This window comes from Gigantopelta aegis, chromosome 15, assembly GCF_016097555.1.
Source record: "Gigantopelta aegis isolate Gae_Host chromosome 15, Gae_host_genome, whole genome shotgun sequence".
In the NCBI taxonomy this organism is placed as follows: domain Eukaryota; kingdom Metazoa; phylum Mollusca; class Gastropoda; order Neomphalida; family Peltospiridae; genus Gigantopelta; species Gigantopelta aegis.
In genome coordinates this window covers 13,339,642-13,359,279 of record NC_054713.1, presented here as the reverse complement: position 1 = coordinate 13,359,279, position 19,638 = coordinate 13,339,642, and the positions used below count along the sequence as shown (strand labels likewise).

At 35.6% G+C, this 19,638-nt stretch overlaps 1 protein-coding gene across 1 annotated transcript; it reads left to right on the top strand.

The window, feature by feature from the left end:
* The first annotated feature begins 1,265 nt into the window (after positions 1 to 1,265).
* On the top strand, positions 1,266 to 19,121 carry LOC121390157 (cell division control protein 42 homolog). The gene is made up of 5 exons (XM_041521902.1): positions 1,266 to 1,351; positions 6,550 to 6,683; positions 7,461 to 7,643; positions 12,238 to 12,435; positions 14,299 to 19,121. Exons 2-5 carry the CDS (start codon positions 6,579 to 6,581, stop codon positions 14,386 to 14,388), a joined length of 576 nt encoding a protein of 191 aa, XP_041377836.1. The 5' UTR covers positions 1,266 to 1,351; positions 6,550 to 6,578; the 3' UTR covers positions 14,389 to 19,121.
* Positions 19,122 to 19,638: the final 517 nt, after the last annotated feature.

Here is a 19,638-nt window from a genome sequence, read left to right as displayed (position 1 = left end):
AGTAATATATGGTTATTTCAACTTAGACATTGCAACTTGAACTTTAAATTCTGGTGTAACATATAAAATTTTGCAAATTCAACTTACAGGTAGGAAGAAACACAACCAATATTGCATGTAAAAGTGAACTAGGCAGATACCCACTAATAAAATTATAAACTACTGGGCACACCTACAAAAATACCTCAAGAACGCACACTTCTACTTGATGCAGCTCAATACAGCAAGCTATTCGATAACAATAACAAAAACAGCTTTCACAACTACACAGCAAACATGCTTAAGAAAAACTGCATTAACATAACAGCTATTAGCAGTACACCAAAGAACAAGAAAACACTCAACAAACTAGTAACTGAAAAACTACAACACAACTACAGGCAATACTTTAAACAAAAACTAAAAGACTGAAAAACTGTTATATTATAAACACATAGTTCGACCATATCAACTTGCCCTATACCTCGAAACATTAAATAATTGTAACCTAAGAAGACATTTAACTAAACTTAGAATATATGCACACCGCCTCGAAATCGAAAGAGGCAGGTAGAACAATATTCTCAGAAAAGACCGACTCTGCAAGCTTTGCAAAGAGGCAGTGGAAGACGAGACACATTTTCTCGTGGACTGCAAACAGCTAGAAACGAACAGAAGAAAATATTTTATTACACTCGCACAAGAATTACCAATATTCCAAACGCTAAATAAATAGAAAAATGTTATTATATCATCAACTGCCCTAGGCTAAAACACAACTCATTACAGTCGCACACTCTGCTCAGATTTGGACATAGCACGAACTATACTCTGCTAACTAGACCCCCTGCCACTTAATATTTATTATAACTTACCGAATATCGAAGATCAGACAAAAGACAATAGAATCTATTACACTACATGTACTTTATTTGATAAAGTTGTAGTTTAGTGTTTTGATGTTAGCGATTAATATTTTATGTACTTTATTTTTGCTGGTCAACCAGACTATGTTTTTATTATACATATATGAACATGGAAATAAAGTTATTGTATTGTATTGTAACTGTAAGGTGAGATATGGTCCACACTGGTTCAGTCAGTTTAGGAATAATTCTAGTCGGTCTGTGATTACTATATCGATATAAAAATACTGCGTCAGACTAATATTCATTGACAAACACTGTGTTAGTTCGCGGCAGTTGCAAACCTCAACTGATACGGCTATTTTATAAAGCAGTTAATTTTATACATCTATTTTTAAACTTATACGTCACACTTCCGGTTCTCAATTCACTAACTTCCTTTTCTTCCGTAAGGTGTTGAAAACTCTTTACCGTCTTTCAAGCTACGCCCCAAACCTAGTATTCTGGTAAGACCTGTTTTATGTTAACTTTTTAATCGGGTAGAACATGATTATTTTAAGGGTAAAGTATTGTTTGTAAATATGATTCTAGCAGTTAACACTCTCAAATGTCAAATCGACCGATTGCCAATCCCGTAAATTGGATCAAATATGGCCGCCTAATTGCCGGTTTTTGACAGGTTTTTCTTTTTTCTTTCTTATATAATCAGAATAAACTTCTGGGTAAAAAAAATGTATATCTGGTGGTTCTTCTGACCTTTTTGGTTGCACATTCAATGTTATATAATCGTTGCTAATCGGAGTGTATGAATTTCTGGTGTTGTTAAATATCATTAATATGATTACAACTGGTGAACCCTGTTACCCAGGAATTTAACTGCCTAGTAACTCAACTATCAAATAGTCAGCATTTGGAACTGTCACCAGTGTCTGTTATTGCTAGTGCACATAGCATGATTCTAACAATAGTTTATAATAGACTTATTTCTACATAACATTCTTACAATAATGTTTTTTTCACTAACAGTTTTTTTAGTTGTTGGTTCCATTTTCTCTTTACAGTCAAGTTCTTTTAGGTGTTTTACCAGCCCCAAGTTCTGCCAGCAAACGTTTGGCTAATGGTCGCGAACTAATTGATTGGTTCCCAACTTGGCCATTTGTTTTACTGTGAAGCGCATAAACCAGTCTAGCGGACGTTTTTCCGCTCGGTCTGACTGAATGCAGCCCAGGTTACCGAGGTTACTTTTCAAAGATTGCTTATTCATAAACAGAGCATGGGATACTTTTGCAGATGTATTTTGCACATTGGTTCAATGTTTGTATGGATATTACTGAAGTACATTTCCGCTACCGACAAAAAGATTTATTGATTAAAAAGAGCAGGTAATTCAAGGTTAGGAACATAATATCAGCGAATTAGAAATGTTTGATGTATTACTAAAAAATCTATTATTATTATGTAAGAACTGAACAAACATGTTCCTTTCAGTTCTCTTCATTGGCAATTTGGTTCATAGAAATGGACCAACCACCACTTGGCTCCAGGCCAGACTGTTCTTGATAAACCTCTGCTTCGAACATGCACGGATTCAAATGTATGCTACGCTTTTCAAGCCAGTTTAAACTAAAGCTTGATAACCAGCCCTTTTTTTTTTAAATTCTAACGTTTTACTCACTGATTATTCAATTTAATAAATTTGTGGAAATATATCACACGATCCAGGCATTGAAATAAGTCGAGAATGGTCATTCAGGTTACCGGGAGCTTACCACATGAACGAAAAGTCAAGAACGGTGCTTTGTTCTCGACAAACAAATTAACGGTAGTTTCGTTTCCCAAGGTAAACTGGGCAATGTATTCGGGACTTCCGTGTTTCATTTTCTTGTAAGGAATTGCATCGATGTTCATGCGCACTTGTGCAATTGCAAGCAATTATACTTATATAGTCATTCCGTGGTTAAGCAGCGTCCACTAGATGAATTTACTTCCGCATTTCGTTTCTCATACCGATGTTCACGCGCACCAATACAATTTCAGAACGTTCATAAATACATTACATGTATACTACAATAATCATTTGGCATTAAAAATAGTAGTAATGTGGAATTCAATTCTAACTTTCATATTGTTGTGGTAACCTATAGGTTACCAGGCTATATTTTGTGGTAACCTGTAAATGGGTTGCCAGACAATGCAGGGTATAAAATTTGGCATGTACGATTTTGTTGTTTGTCTGTCGGTTATGCAAAACCAATAACGACACAATGACGGATCGTTCGTGCAAAAACTATAATCGCTCGTCAGAAAATGTAAACTGACATGTTTTGGCTAATATAACTATTTTTGGAATAAAATAATAAGAGAACGGGCCTAGCATTGCATGTGTGAGAAAAAACAATGTATCCGTTTGAACTCGACATCGCGGTCAATCACAAAGTCGGCACTGTCATCAGAAGTGTCAGTAACATGTTTATTGTGAGCAAGAACATACCACTCGACCGCTACGCGGTCTCGTGGTAAATATTCTTGCGTGCAATAAATAGGAAGCGAAAAAAACGTATATGAAGTTCTGTATATTCATTTACTTTTTGACACCTGTGTGGTTACGTTGAAATATATGCATTAATTCTGAAACATGTATTGTAATGAAAACAAGTACAACCCTTGCTTAATCAATTTATTAAAATATGACATATACAGCGAAGAAAATAGTACGTTTAATAAGGGACTTTAAAATAATGAAGTGGAAATTAGAACATGATGAAACATTGAGTTGCAGCATCGATTGGATTGATCGAGGATTCGCAGAACTTCTGTTCTTTCCGTTCAGACCCGGAAGCTCAAAGCTTCCGGGAAATCCCCATTTCGTTCAGACTTTTGTTTGGTGCCAACAAGTACTCCCCTGTAACAGAACCGATGAGGTAGTGTGCTGAAATGTAAAGTGCAGCTATCAAGTTAGTCCCAGCATACCAAATAATAATAATAATTTAGTATTTATGATAAGAATTTGGAGAAAAGCTACGAAAATCGCCCATCTTAGATTCTCATTTCATTACCGTTGCCGGTTAACCTTTTCATTTGTATCTGAACCACTGGAGAAAATCGTTCATGCAAACACTAAAACCACACGAATGACATATCATTTGTCTGAAAAAATCAGATTTTATGCCCTGCAATGCTTATTTCGATGCCTGTGAATCCAAATAGATTCAGATGTTTTATGATTGTGCGAATCCGATTCGGAGATTTGCAAAATTTTTTAGCTCTGTGAATTTCATTTAAGTGGGATACTAAATTCTCAGGTGGGGTACCAGATTTTGAAATGTTAGTATCCAACTGGGATACTGCCCACAAATTTTAACCTCGAACATTGCATGTAGATGGGGCACTTATGATCTTTTTAAGTTTTTATTATGTATCGCATTGTTTTGCATAACCCATTATTCCTTCTCGCAAAAAAAAAAATCAAGACATTAAAAATAAACACTTATGGTTTGTCACTGTTCACATAATGATATATTTTAACGGGTTACACAAAATGAAATGGGTCACCTGAAAAGTGTTTGCGTAACCATATTTGCGTTGCACAAACTTTTAATTCTCAGAAGCCTGCAATTTAGTTATTTTGTTAATGTTTTGTGCAAAATTTTAAAATGACATGGTTTCCGAAACGTTTCATTTTTTCTGAAGTTTATTTTGTTTAACTACACCACTAGAGCACATTGATTTTCAGCATGTCATATTGCAGGAAACCTGCTACGTGTTTCCATTAGTAGCAAGGGATCTTTTATATGCACCATCCCACAGACTGGATAGCATATACCACAGCCTTTGATATATCAGTCGTGCTTTGGCCGGAACAAGAAATAGCTCAATATGTCCAATGACAACCTTTTCCATGAAGTCCCATGGAGTTGGCCTGCAGTGGTTGAACTAATCAATGTTTGAGTTGACACCTAGAAAAGATAACAACTTGTTAATGACTTGGGGCCAGTTGTCCCTGAACCTCCACAAATTATTTCCAGTCTTGTTTTGTTTTTATTACGTAGCCTCAAATTATTTTTAGGCAGAAAGCCTGAGGATTTACACACATTCTGGAAAACCCAAGAAAATGCTTAGAATATTTAAATTCTGGAATATTTATTTATTATATCCAAACTTTCCTTCTGACGATTCTCAGATTCAAAATAATCATGTTATCAGTTAGGACTGTTGATCTCATAAATCTGTCCAACTCTACCAACAGTATTAATGAGGTCAAATTGATTGATCAAAGGCTGATCAGAAAACAAGCATTGGGAAAATGTATGTCATGATGACTTTGAGTCAGATTGCAAGCTTACATAATTACTCAATTATAAAAATTTACATGCCTGAGGCTGAAAAATAATAACCGGAAGAAAAAATGAACATTAATATTTTGTGTTTATTTCTCACAAACATTGTCTTAGATCTGTGAAACTATATTTTATAGTTGCACCTGAATGTATGGATGCCCATCTCAATGCATGTGAAAAAATTAAACAAATTAATTTCAAAATTTCATTGAAATACTTTTGTGTTTAGCTCAGGACATGTATATAATCAAGTAATACCTGTTCTGGCCAGGTTATATTTTCTTTTGCCCATCTTAAACTGGTTGTAATTTTCACATGTTTAATATGCATAGTATGACTTTAGCAGGAAGGAAGGAAGGAACAAATCATTCAACACATTTTATTTACGGTTACATGGCATTGGACATATGGTTACGGACCACACAGATACTGAGAGAGGAAACCTGCTGTTGCCACTTCATGGGCTACTCTTTTCGATTAGCAGCAAGTGATCTTTTATATGCACCATCCCACAGACAGGATAACACATACCACAGCCTTTGATATACCAGCAGGGCTTGACCTTAGCGGTAGCCCGGGCACATAACATAACCCAGTGGTAAAGTGCGGTAGGTCTGGGATCGATCCCCGTCGGTGGGCCCATCGTTCCAGCCAGTGCACCACGACTGGTATATCAAAGGCTGTGGTATGTACTACCCTGTCTGTGGGATGGTGCATATAATTTTAAACGATCCCTTGCTGCTAATTGAAAAAGAGTAGCCCATGAAGTGGCGACAGTGGGTTTCCTCTCTATCTGTGTGGTCCTTAACCATATGTCTGACGCCATATAACCGTAAATACAATGTGTTGATTGCATCGTTAAATAAAACTTTCTTCTTTCTTTCTTTCTTTAGTGGTAGCCCAGGATGTTTTGGCTACCCATTTGTTGCTTGGGCTACCAGATGTCTAAACACAGTTGTCCACCGGGCTACTAGATTTGTTTTGCACAACCAGTTACTCTGCAATCAACAAGACACTTAAACATCTAAAAAAACCCCCACCTAAAACAACATGTTTAAATAAAAGTAAACGATTTTGCATTTTCTCTCCTTTTTTTTTAAATTTATTAAAATTATGGGATTTTTACTGAGGGCTACCAGATTTTATAACCTGAAAAAAGTTAGTCACGGCCTGATACTGTCCAGTCGGTGCACTGGCTGGAACGAGAAATCGACTTTAGCAGGATTGCGTGCTGCTGTGAATCCCGGATTTTGGATTGGAAGCTTAAGATTAAATGAAATAGAATTCCATTATATCTACAGGTACAGGTATATCTACATGCAAAAAACAAATTCAATGCCTGAATATGTATTATATTTTCTGTTTAGGTTGACGTGGCTACAACTGTTGGCTGAAAATGCAGACCATTAAGTGTGTAGTGGTTGGTGATGGTGCTGTTGGTAAAACCTGTTTGCTGATTTCATACACAACAAACAAGTTTCCTTCTGAATATGTACCCACTGTGAGTATTCGACACTGGTATTGATTTACTGATTTTAGTGGGTAATCTTTAAAGAATACCACAAGCATTGTAATTTTTAATTATGACATAAGTTTGGTTCTAGTTGTGTTACAGTTTTAGTGTGTATTCAAATAAACGTGACGATAATTGCATAGTCCTAGTGCTTCATGTCATTCCTAGTTCGTATATATATTACGATAATGCAATCAAAATTTGATCGGTTGATACAAACCGATTATAAGTGATGACGAAATTCTAAAACCGATTCCTCGTACCAGACTAGTTCTTGTGTATTCAAATGTAGGCATACGTTTAGAACTATTGCAGTTCTTCTTCTTACAAAGTTACAGCTTTGTTGAATAAAAATTATTCAAATTATATAATGCTTAGATACCTGTATTTGTAACAGGTTTTTATTCGTGTATTGAATACATTTATTATATATCATTGCCAGCTAGTGATGTGAGGTTATTAAACTTGGCTTCGGTTTCAGTTTTGAGAAAAGATAGAGTTTCGATTTTGGTTTTTATTGACATTTTAATACAATGTGGTCTGGCAATAAGAAGACTTTTCAAAGCTCAAAAAGAACAGTTTATAGAACAATCATGTTCCAGGCTTGCGGGTCTATTACAAAAAAAAAAAAAAAAAAAAAAAAAAAAAAAAAATATATATATATATATATATACATGTATACTAGTCAGCAGGGTTAGTAAATATAAAAATAGATTAGCCTACATTATGAACAGGCCTCCCTTTATTATATTTATATCTTTTTAGGTGTTTGACAATTACGCTGTGACAGTAATGATCGGAGGCGAGCCATACACGCTAGGTTTGTTCGACACTGCTGGTCAGGAAGATTACGACAGGCTAAGACCTCTCAGTTACCCACAGACCGATGTCTTCCTAGTCTGTTTCTCAGTTGTCTCCCCTTCTTCATTCGAAAATGTTAAAGAGAAGGTTTGCGTTTTAATATATATCAATTATGTTCGTACATACTGATTTTGGAGTTTTGTTTTAGGTAACTTACCTTAAAAATAAGCTATGCTCTAATGTTGACAACAGTCACTTTTTGCACCCTTGTTTTGGTTTCGTACACAATAAATATAGCATATCTTACTGTAGTTTCACTTGAAAAAAATTTAAAGAGCAATTTTGCATTGGAATTTTTGCAGCATTCTTAAAACAGAAAAGTCATGTACCCAGTTTATGGTTATTCAAGGGTGCATAAAGTACTCGCCCGCTCGCCAAATGCGAGTAAACATTCTGACGGACGAGTCAAGAAATGCAACTACCAGTCCGGTGGGCGATGTAGATTTTTTTCTTACCAAATGTTATTTATTTATTTTGTTATTTTATTATTTTAACATTGAATCCGCGACTTCGTATCAGCCATGCCAGAATTCCACACCATTCAAACAAATGGTTCAGAATGATGATGAAATATTGATTTGAATTTTGTTTTTAATTGGTCAAAATATATTTACGGGATGTAATAATATAGATTATTACCCATATGTGCTCAAATATACGGGGTAATATTTTTTCGATCTCTGCACAGTGTGCAGATTGCTTCTACAGTCACTGATTGGCTGGCTTTAAAAAGACAAGATTTGATTGGCAATTACATACTGCCGGGACTACTTTTTGTTCATTCATGATTCCATTCATCGGTCAAACTATTACTACGAACTTCAAATATTTTTTTACGATACCAACATTTACGGAATTAAAAATCAAAATATATGTACAAATCTTTAAAAATCTTTTTATTTTATTATTTTGAAGTTTTTTTGGAACTTTTCTTTGGTGGATACTGTTGGGTGTGCACCGGTAACGGCGCGTATGAATATATTGTTATGGCTGGTAGAACTTGTTAGTTGTTACAGCAGCGAGAACGTAAATATACTTTTAAAATCGTTAAAGATTGACAATGGGTAATAAAGAGAATAACCAACTCACTACGAGGAATTACGGATTATCTGTCCCGAGTGAATTAATGCTGTAACATTAATTCACTCGGGACAGATAATCCGTAATTCCTCGTAGCTCGTTAGTTATTCTCTAAGTGATTAGCATTATTCTTGAGTAGTATGTAGTCTGATTGCTTATACCAGTCCTCCCTGCATTCGGTGGACGTGGAAAAATTAGCAGAATTTGTATCATCGTGCAGAATAGTTTTTCGTCCGCAGAAAATCACTGTGCAAAATTCCTAATTTTCAGCTGTGGAATTTGTCTTAATCACCACAAAATGTACGATGTTTCTGAATTAGAAGCATAAAGCATTTGTTTCTGTTCTTTTAAGTTATTACAGGCTGGACTGGTAACCACCTCATAGTTACTAGTCTGCCTAACCTACGTTTGGAAACAGTCTTTATTTTCTGTCTTTGAATTGGAAGTCCTCGCAAGATAGAGCGCAATGGATTGTGGCAAGATGTTCCACTCGGTGTGTAGGTCACGGAAACTGACAAAGACGGGCTGTAATTACACTTTGACAGATTCCACAAATATGAAATAGGATTCGGCAATTCCATTCCATTCCATTAACATATTTAGTATCGATTGTTGGAATCGCAGGGCTAGCCCTGGGTTGCTATTTTTGTTCGCCAAAAAATTGGCCAATCTTCAATTTCTTTCGCCAATCTAAATATATATTTGCTAGTAACATGTTGACATTTCAGTCAAAAGATTTTTTTTTTTAATCTTGTTCTTTATGTTAATATAATATATGCTAAAATGTACTTATTATTCAGTTTACGTCTTGTAATCTAATAATAAAATGCTGCTGATGTCTAGGGCTGGCTGTAGCCCAGTGGTAAAGTGCTCATATGATGTGCAGTCAGTCTAGGGTCGATCCCTGTCGATGGGCTCATTGAAGTCAGTGCACCACAAGTGGTATATCACAAAAGAGGCAATTTTGCTTATTGTATGCATCAGATAATGAATTGTATGTTTTTCTGTAATATGAAAGAAGCAAGTGAATTTTGATCAGATATATATGTTCCCCAAAAGATTCACCGGACTAAGATATACACTATACTTATATTTTTACACTTTTTTCGAGATATGCTGCAAAATGCTGGAATAAATGAGGTCCAGAACAGGACCCAATGCCCTTTAGTTTTTATTACAATTTTTTTTTAATATGATGAGATATCAAAATAATTTGAAAATGATAAAAGGAGTTTATAAATGTCCAATTATGGAGACGTTCAACAATTACATAACGTAAGATCTGACTCATTTTTTGTAACCCTGCCCCCATTATGTTTTGTAATGATGACACGACTCACCCCTCTAAAGTTATTTAACAATTGTCTTCTAACCACTTCCTTCTTTTCCTGTCACTGGCATTAATTTTACCAACATTATAAATTTATAAACATTAGATTTTCTGTTCTTATTTTGGTTACATCTTTATCTTTTGTGCTTTATATAAAGATAACACTCTAGTCCCACCAGACTGTGCTGCCCCTCCAGATATTGTTCCAATGCTACAGGCCTATATAGGCATGTATCTTTAATCTCTTTGGTAATAAATAGATGTATATATAATAGAAAAAGTGTGTAACTCTTGATCATACCCTACCCCATGACCTCATTTTGTAACTACCCTCCTAACTTACCTGTAATAATACACAAGCGTAGGAAGGTGCCAAAAAGTGTGTGTGTGGTGGGGGGGGGGGGGGGGGGGGGGCACACTTTTAGTTTTATATTTACACTTACACTATTATAAAGCAAATATAAAGCAAAATATCTGAAAAGTGTCCCCTGTTTCCTACGCCAGTGAGTGTGTGAGTATTTACCATATACCACTACGGTTTCAGGCATGTCTGTCGCGGGCCAAGTCTCTGGATAGCCAGTGCGTATGATTTATAAGTGAATACTGTTCATAATTATTATGGTGTCCAACTCAAGATTATAGACATTCACCCAAAATAAAGACAAAGGAAACGTCTATGTTATTGCTATCAAAACACTGGCTTGTGACAGTCTTTCACAAGTGGGATAAAAGCTCTTTCATTTTCACGCCAGTTTTGAGAGTTTTGTATTTCTGTGCAAGGGGCGGAGGGATGTATCATGTCGGCGCTAGTATTATATCAGTGGATATAGCACAAAGGAATTATAATTTCACCATTTAATATGTTTGAAATATAATCTGTAAACGTAGAAAGTTTTAACTAATAATGATTGTATATAGTGAGAAACAATATGTATTCCTCATCAATGCACCCACTTCGTGGAAATGAACTTAACCACGTGACCCAGATTTACAACATTAACTGGTACGACAAAACATGACTAATAAAAAGTAAAACTTGTCGCTAGTAATCAAACATTTAATATAAAAAATATTTCATTTTATTTAATCTCGTTTTCTATCTTTACAACAAGCAGCTGGCAGTACACTACTGAATAGTAGATTAGCCACGTGGACATGCAAATAGCGCTTATTCACACTGTGAGGCGGATCAACTGAACAAAATTGGTTGAAAATGTTTTGGTTTTTTTTCGCAGTTGGCGACTTTGGCGAACAACAGTGCGAGCTCTGGAATCGTGATATTAAAAAAAGAGTAAAGTTTGTTTTATTTAACAACGCCACTAGAGCACATTGATGTTTTATCTTATCGGCTATTGGACGTCAAACATATGGTCATTCTGACACTGTTTTTTAGAGGAAACCCGCTGCCGCCACATAGGCTACTCTTTTATGACAGGCAGCAAGGGATCTTTTATTTGCGCTTCCTACAGGCAGGATAGCACAAACCATGACCTTTGTTGAACCAGTTATCGATCACTGGTCAGTGCAAGTGGTTTACACCTACCCATTGAGCCTTGCAGAGCACTCACTTGGGGTTTGGAGTCGGTATCTGGATTAAAAATCCCATGCCTCGACTGGGATCCGAACCCAGTACCTACCAGCCTGTAGACCGATGGCTTAACCACGACGCTACCGAGGCCAGTTGAATCGTCATATTAAGCAACTGTATTTAAGTATTTAGTAATCAGAAATCACATTTAACAAAGAATCCGTAAGCGTAAAAATAGGAGTTTGTTTCATATCGTTTCCGTTTCAAGTTTTAATGATACAATCTTCCGGAAGCACTTGTCTGTGTAAAACATAAATTTTCGGCACTCTCGCGAATTTCAAATAAATATGTAACATTTTGAACATCTGGTTTTAATTTATAAGTGGTTTTTTTCTTTTCAGTTTTATGTTTCAGAATTTTCTGCAGAATTTTAAAAAAATTTCCGCTGAATTCAGGGGGAAGTGTTATAGTGGATGACAAATATTGTAATCAGTGTGATATAGTACATGAATATGTAAAAGAAAGTTTGAGTTTGTATCCGCCAAACCAAATACATTTAATCGCTACTAGTAACTGAACATTAACTTAATCTCATGGCAATTTTTTTTTTTTTTTTTTAATATTCACCACTCCACTGCAGTTCATTTTGAGCAATGATTTTTTTTTTTTTGTGTTTCTATTATTTACAATATTGGCTTTGTAATTAATAAAAGATTCAAATTGTTTATTTTTGTAATTTTCAGTGGGTCCCCGAAATCACTCATCATTGCCCGCGAACTCCATTCCTGCTAGTGGGAACACAGATAGATCTCCGTGACGATGCAGCCACGATAGACAAGCTGGCCAAGAACAAGCAGAAGCCCACCCTAGTGGAGCAGAGTGAAAAGCTCGCCAGGGACTTGAAGGCTGTGAAATACGTTGAGTGTTCAGCTCTGACACAGGTGTGTGTGTCTGTGTGTTGATCTTGTCTTTTTAGGCCTTAAAAATATGTGTGTGTTTCAGGTTTTATCCTTGAAAAAAATAGGGTAGATAGGTTTGGGTTTTTTTTTTTTTTTTAATTTTAATAAATTAAAATAAACAGTGATCGGCCGAGGTGTTCTGAATCTAGTTTGCTGATGTGGGGGTGGGGTAAATTTAATTTTTTAATTATTTTTTGCTTATAAAAATTCCAAGGTTGCTACATAAAATTAGGGTAGGTCGGGAAAACGGTAATACACATTTTGTTTTAGGCATTATTGGTGTTTTTTCTTGAAATTTAGCACGACATGGTAGACTAAATACTTTTGGGGCATTTTCACCATTTTTAGGGCACGTTTTGGTTTTTTTTATTTTTATTAAAGACCAAGAATGTATTAAATTAAAAATAAATGTGTATAATGTGTTTACTTTAATAATAGAGTGGCAAAATATATCACAGGCATATTTTATTAATTTTCTGAGTATTTTATCAAAGCGATTTTAAAATCTCATGGCAGCATGGTGCAAATTAAGGCAAGATTGCATTAGACAATTGAAGTGTGGTGCCGCACCATGCTAAAACAAGTTTGGGAACACAATATTTATTATTCATTCATTCAGTTTCATTGTCTTTTCATTTGTACTTAATTCCGACGTTTAGTGTCCATTTAGAGTCCATTTTTCACAAATTGCATTTATTTTATGTATGTATAGTGAGAGAACGACAGAGAGACAGATTCACTGAATCCATTTATAGTAAGCGAGACATTTCCATGGAAGTCTTATTTAATATATGTTTATAGAGAGAGGGAGGGAGATAGTCACTGAATCCATTTATAGAAGGCGAGACAATTCCATGGAAGTCTTTATTTTATGTATGTTGAGAGAGAGACAGAGAGAGAGATTGATTCACTGAATACATTTATAGTAGGCGAGATAATTAATTCCATGGAAGTCTTTATTTTATGTATGTTGAGAGAGAATGGTAGGTAGGTTGGTAGGTGTGCGTGTGTGTCAGTCAATCATGGACATTTGTAAATTTTATTGATCTCAGTGATACATTTTTGCAGAGTTGGAAATGGGACTGGGTCATGAATCTAGTACATTCAGGACGTAAATACCAACACAGAGTTCTGCTTTTGTCAGCCGTTAGCTTCTAGTTTAAATATCTATTTATCTCGTGATTGATGGACTTGCCTGCAGGCAGTACAACTTTATGTTGCATAACACTTTACTGAGTGGCAAGTCTGGCTTGTAATCAGCTCCATTAATGTATTTCCCTGACTTTGAAAATTCTGGTTTGTAATTAGCTCCGTTAATGTATTTCCCTGACTGAAAATGTTCCTAAGATATCAGCTGATTGCAATTCCCACATCCTCACACCTGCCCCACCAGATATATGTAATAATAGTTAAAATACAGCTGTAACTTGTTTGTGTGTTTTACCGGCCTCAGTGGTGCAGTGGTTAAGCCATCGGACTACTACAGGCTGGTAGGTACAGGGTTTACAGCCTGGTATAGGCTCCAACCCAGAGCGAGTTCTTAAGGGCTCAATGGGTAGGTGTAAGGCCACTACACCCTCTTCTCTCTCACTTCACTAACCACTAACCAACTAACCACAAACCCACTGTTCTGAACAGACAGCCGAGGTGTGTTGTGTCCAGGACAGCATGCTTGAACCTTAGTTGGTGCACTAACCCACTGTTCTGGACAGAGTCCGGGTACTTGAAAAGGTGTGTCCGGGACCACATGCTTGAACATTAGTTGGATATAAGTACGAAAACGATAAATTTAATGTACTTTGTAGATCTTATTTCATCTTTTCCTGTTGCTGTTTTTGTTTCCAGAAAGGACTGAAGAACGTGTTTGACGAAGCGATACTGGCCGCCTTGGAACCCCCGGATATAAAGCCTAAAAAGAAGTGTGTCTTGCTCTGATGAGGGCTTCGTGGAGATTTCTTCTGTATGTGACTGAACTATAGATATTTCAAAGACTCAAATGACACACCCAACAGAAAACACTTTACTGTGCAAATTAGAAGTATATATATATATATACTGCACCTGAATTTAAACTTTGGCCTTCTCTGAAAGTTTAAAAAAAAAAAACCCTTTTTTTTAATAATAATTTTTTTGGAATTTGGTAAAGATGGTTATGAAAAAACATACAATTACTATATTGCACAAACTTCTGTCTGTGAACTAAACAGAACAATACACAATTTTATTTCACTCTCGGATGCATCTTGTTTTTGACACACGTGGATGTTTTGGACCGAGTCTAAAATTTCACTTGGGTCATGATGGGTTCAAGCATGTTCTGGATGGGAGTCATGCATCTTCTATTTATCTGAACTTAGAACAACGTAGGGTCCAAAAATAAAGGTTTTCAGACTGGTTATCTGAGACCCTTAGGACGTCACATAACCCATTTGTTTTTTCCAGATATTCTAGTTTTAAAATTAAGGGCTCAACACAAAGGGTTTAAAATTGGTTCTGAGAGTCAAGAATTTATAACTACTCTTCCAGTAACGGTAGTGTAGAATACTGCATGACATGGGTTCTAGAAGATGTTACACAAGGAAGTTGTGTCCTGTTTTTTGTTACAGTCAGAACAATGGAATTTGCCATACAAAGGTGAAAAGCTGACATTCTTGTTTATCTAGTATCCTAGTAAGAACAAAATACAGTATCTCAGAAAGGGATTCACATGAATAGTCCAATGGGTATTCCAGTAAGTGCAAAGTAGGATCCCACATTAAGGAGTTCTCAGTAGTGGTTTTTAAGCCCCAGTGGTTTCTGTATATAGATTATGCTATTTCGGTAAACAATGTTTGGGTAAAGCAATAAAGGATTCAAACAGATTTCTGAGAGTCCTAGAGTATCCTATTATCTATTATTCCAGTAAGGACACAGTATGATACCAGGTACGGGGTTCAAATTGTTAATTTATCAAGCCCTGGTGGGATCTTCTGTCGTCTATTCCAGAAAGCACAATATAAGGTAGCACATGAAAGGTTTCTGACTAGTGTTCCTAGAGCCTTAAAGAGTACTTTATATACCTATTATTCAAGTAAGGACAAACTTTAAACTGATGTCTAAGAGTCCTATTGATTTTGTATATCTAGTATTCTGGCAAGACTGTAATACGGTGTCTCGTAAAGAGATTCGAACTGATGTTCTAGGAACCCTAGGGGATCCTCCAGTGGTCATCTTCGCAAAAAAAAGGTCCTATTTTGTACTCCATATATACCCTTAGTGCACACACAGACAGGGGTTTTGGGGGGGGGGGGGGGGGGGGGGGTATTAAAAGTGAAGTCCACTATTTGCTATTGATTATGTCCCTAGCTTAATGGCTTTGTCCCTTTGGTAAAATGTTCACCTACTGCAGTTGTGAGTATGTCTATGGCAATTTTAAAACTAACATTTGCAAAAACAATTATCAAAATTAAAAGCCAAAAATTATCCCAGCAATAATTTTTATCCAATGGCAAAAAAGCTATGACCAGCAAAGCAGCCCGTGACCTATGGCAATTCATATTGCAGCTACAGCAGTTGCTGTTCGTGCCACCATTAAATTGGATCCCTGGGAATGAAACCCTTGTCTTGTGAAGATGTCCACTGGTCCAGTAAAGACCATGAGGTGCTGAGCACTGCTTTGTGTATCTGCTGTACCAATATGGACAGTTTAGTGTGTTGAAGAATTATTAAATGTCCTTTATGATATTCCCCCCCACCCCTCTTGTATTCATTACCACTTGCTTTGACATTGCATCATATTTTATCATCGGTGTTGGTTTCTAAAATAAATTAAAAAAATAATAAAAATAATAATATTGATCCATAAACTTTATTTTGATTGAAAGTTTTGCCTTACAGAAGTAAAGGGGAAAAAAAGGTGATCATCTTGTGGTATTTTGTTGAAATCCTGCAATACCAAACATGAACAGTGTTGATTTATCTAAACTGAATGGTTTCATTGTCAAAATTTTATTATTTGGTGTAACCTGATAAACAATAATTGCTTGGACTTTTATTTTCCAATGTAATTTCTTCTCTTTTTTTTATTTTAATATAATAAATAAGATTAAAGTGTTATTAAATATTAAAAAACAAACAAACCACTCATTCATCACGCTACTAAATGTGTGGATCGAATTAGAGTGGATGAAACATGTTTTAAGAATTGTCATACTTTTATACAAATAGCAAACCAAACGTGGATTTTTATTTTAGAGAGTGGTGTTTTCAGAGACACTCATGAACTACAATAAAGGAATAACATTGTGGTTGTGAACAAATTATTTTGGTATTCATGTATACATGTATGTAGCTAATCTCTAGGGATAGTTTGAAAACAAGTCTTGTCAGTATACCGCAGTAACATACCCCAAGCAAAACATACATGTATGCAGGGTTTACGCTGAACCCCCTAAGAAATTATTAGTTATTTTGTGAAATTGGTCGAAAGTCTGTAGCCCAATGAATGCTTCAATTAGCCAAACAGCAAATGTGGCAGTAGATCTGCACCGCGTATGCAGTTTTTTTTTACCTGGCCTTTTGGCAAATTTATAATGAAATATATTTGCCATGTTAAACTATGCTTGCAATTTGGTAAACAACTGCTTAAATTCTGATATGGCTGGGTTTTTTTTAGTTTCTATCCACACCCAATACTGAAATGAATGTCAGATATTCAAACTTTAAACAAAAACAAAAAATTCACATTATCTGAGAAGTGTATCTTGCTCATATGTTAAGTAAAAACGACTAGCATGAATAGTTTTCCCTAACTATCTATTACCCCATATTAAAATGGCAGTACTTTGCATAATAATTAATGACAGATGCAGGCCTTTGAAAATTGCAAAAGTGATAGTTTCATTTGTACAACACCCGCGCATGTCTGGTTTTGTATAACCCATTTTTCGTTTGCGCATTTTTATTTAGGACATCATTTACATAGTCACGAGAGGTTATGCATTAGTGAATTGGGTTACCTGAATTTGTTATGGGTTATGCCAATTTTCAGTTCTTAAAGGCCTGTAGATGTAATCATTTGGTAAAAAAATGTAATTAGTTTGTGAACTGGTATAAAAAATAAAAAAACACTTGAAACTGAACTAAAGACAGCTCTTTTGGAGCAAATATGGCTAGGTTTTTTTCACACGGTAGATTTTTTTTCTTTTGGGAATGGGGTTGTAATTGTGAAATAGTTTTGTTCATTTGCACCCCTAGGCCACCCCTGGTGACTTTCCTGGAATGGCCCTGATTTAAACATTTGCCTTTGTTTACATGTACTGCTGGACCTTAATGAACAGTCTTGCCTTTCTTTCTTTTTTCCTTTTTTAAATAAAGTTTATTTATTATTACTTTTTTTAAGTTTTGACATTTAAACAGCCTTATTATTGTGTGCATATTATCATTGTTTCGGATCCAAAAATAACTTTCTGTCTACCTATAAGCCTATCTCTGTAGATGTTTTGTTTGTTTCTTGGTTTGTGTGATTTTTTCCATTTCCAATTCTACTTGTTCCATCACAGACCTATGAATCAAAGAAGGGAATATTTGAACATGATTCAACATGTATCCCTCAAACACTATTAAAAAAAAAAAAATCATGATAAATGTTGGGAGTACCACTTCATTATTGAACTTCATGATTATGATGTAATTAGACCACTGGGTGTGAGAGGGTGGGTCGTTGAGGGATGGAGGGTGGGTAAGAGGAAAAATCTGCTATTTTTATCTTTGAAGTTATCTTGATTGTGTCCGCATACAATTTCTGTCATCAGAATAGCAAGAACACAATTTAAATAGAGAGATGAATTTAAGACTATACAAATAACAAATATTTGTTATAATTTAATTTTGTTTATAGAATGTCGCCCCATATAACCGTCATGTTTTTTTGATTGAATCATTTACTTCCATATACCTGTATGTGATGTCAACCTTGGCACCGTTTAAAGAGTTTCGTAGCCCGAATCTTTTTAACAACTAAACAATTTACAAAATTATATATTTTTATACTGTGCCATCAGTTAATTAATTTAAAAAAAATTGTACTTGTCATAATGTTAGGAATGTGCAAAAATACAGATTTTTTTTTTCTCTGTTATTACTAGGCAAGCTGCTGGTAGGTTTATTATGAAATGTTCAAAACGTAACCTCAAAAAAAGAAACAAAAGTACATCGGTTACAGGAATAACAAAATATCTGTTGGAATGAAAGGAATTTTTCATTATAAAAATGGTAAATATCTTAGCACGATGTCTGTATTTTTGGCAGCTGGACTGGGTTGGTTGGTGGGTGAGAGAACGTCGATGGGGCAACTACGAAGCTCTGCCTGGGCGCCTATGACAACATATTGTATGTGCTTGAATTTTAAAAATATATCTGTACCGTGTTAAATGTGAAAAATGTACATATATATGTCTTGTGACTCACTTGTTGCATAGTATTACTGCATAGTTTGTTTTTCTTCTTAAATGTGCATATGTTAATCTCAACTAGTATTTAAGCATGTTAAAAAACAAAAACAAAGAGGAATAAAGCCAATACTTGCATGCAAGTTTCTCAACTGGCAGGTGTATATGTAGTGGAACATGTAATAATCTTTTGTATGTATTAAACTTTTAGCTTAATAAACTTTCTATCATCTATTAAAACTTAGTTTTTGTGTATGTTTTCTTTCTTTTTTTTTCTTTTTTGGTGGGTGAGGACTGTTTGTTGAATGACACCCAGCACTAGGATTACTTAACAGCTGAAGGAAGGAATTTTTTTATTTAAAGACACACTTGACACATTTTATAAATTTACAGTTATATGGTGTCGGACATATGGTTAAAGACCACACAGATATTGAGTGAGGAAACCTGCTGTCGCCACTTATGAGCTACCCTTTGTTTTTTTCTTCCCCCCCCCCCCCCCCGATTCACATCAAGGGATGTTTTATATGCACCATCCCATAGACAGGATAGCACATACCACGGCCTTTGATGTACCAGTCATGGTGCAGTGGCTGGAGTGAGAAATAGCCCAATGGGCCCACTGACGGCTATCGATCCCAAACTGACCGAGCATCAAGTGAGTGCTTTACCACTGGGCTATGTTTCGCCCCACTTGACAGCTGAATGCAACACTTGAGAAAGGAGGGAGACCTACTACTGTTTTGACATTTGATTG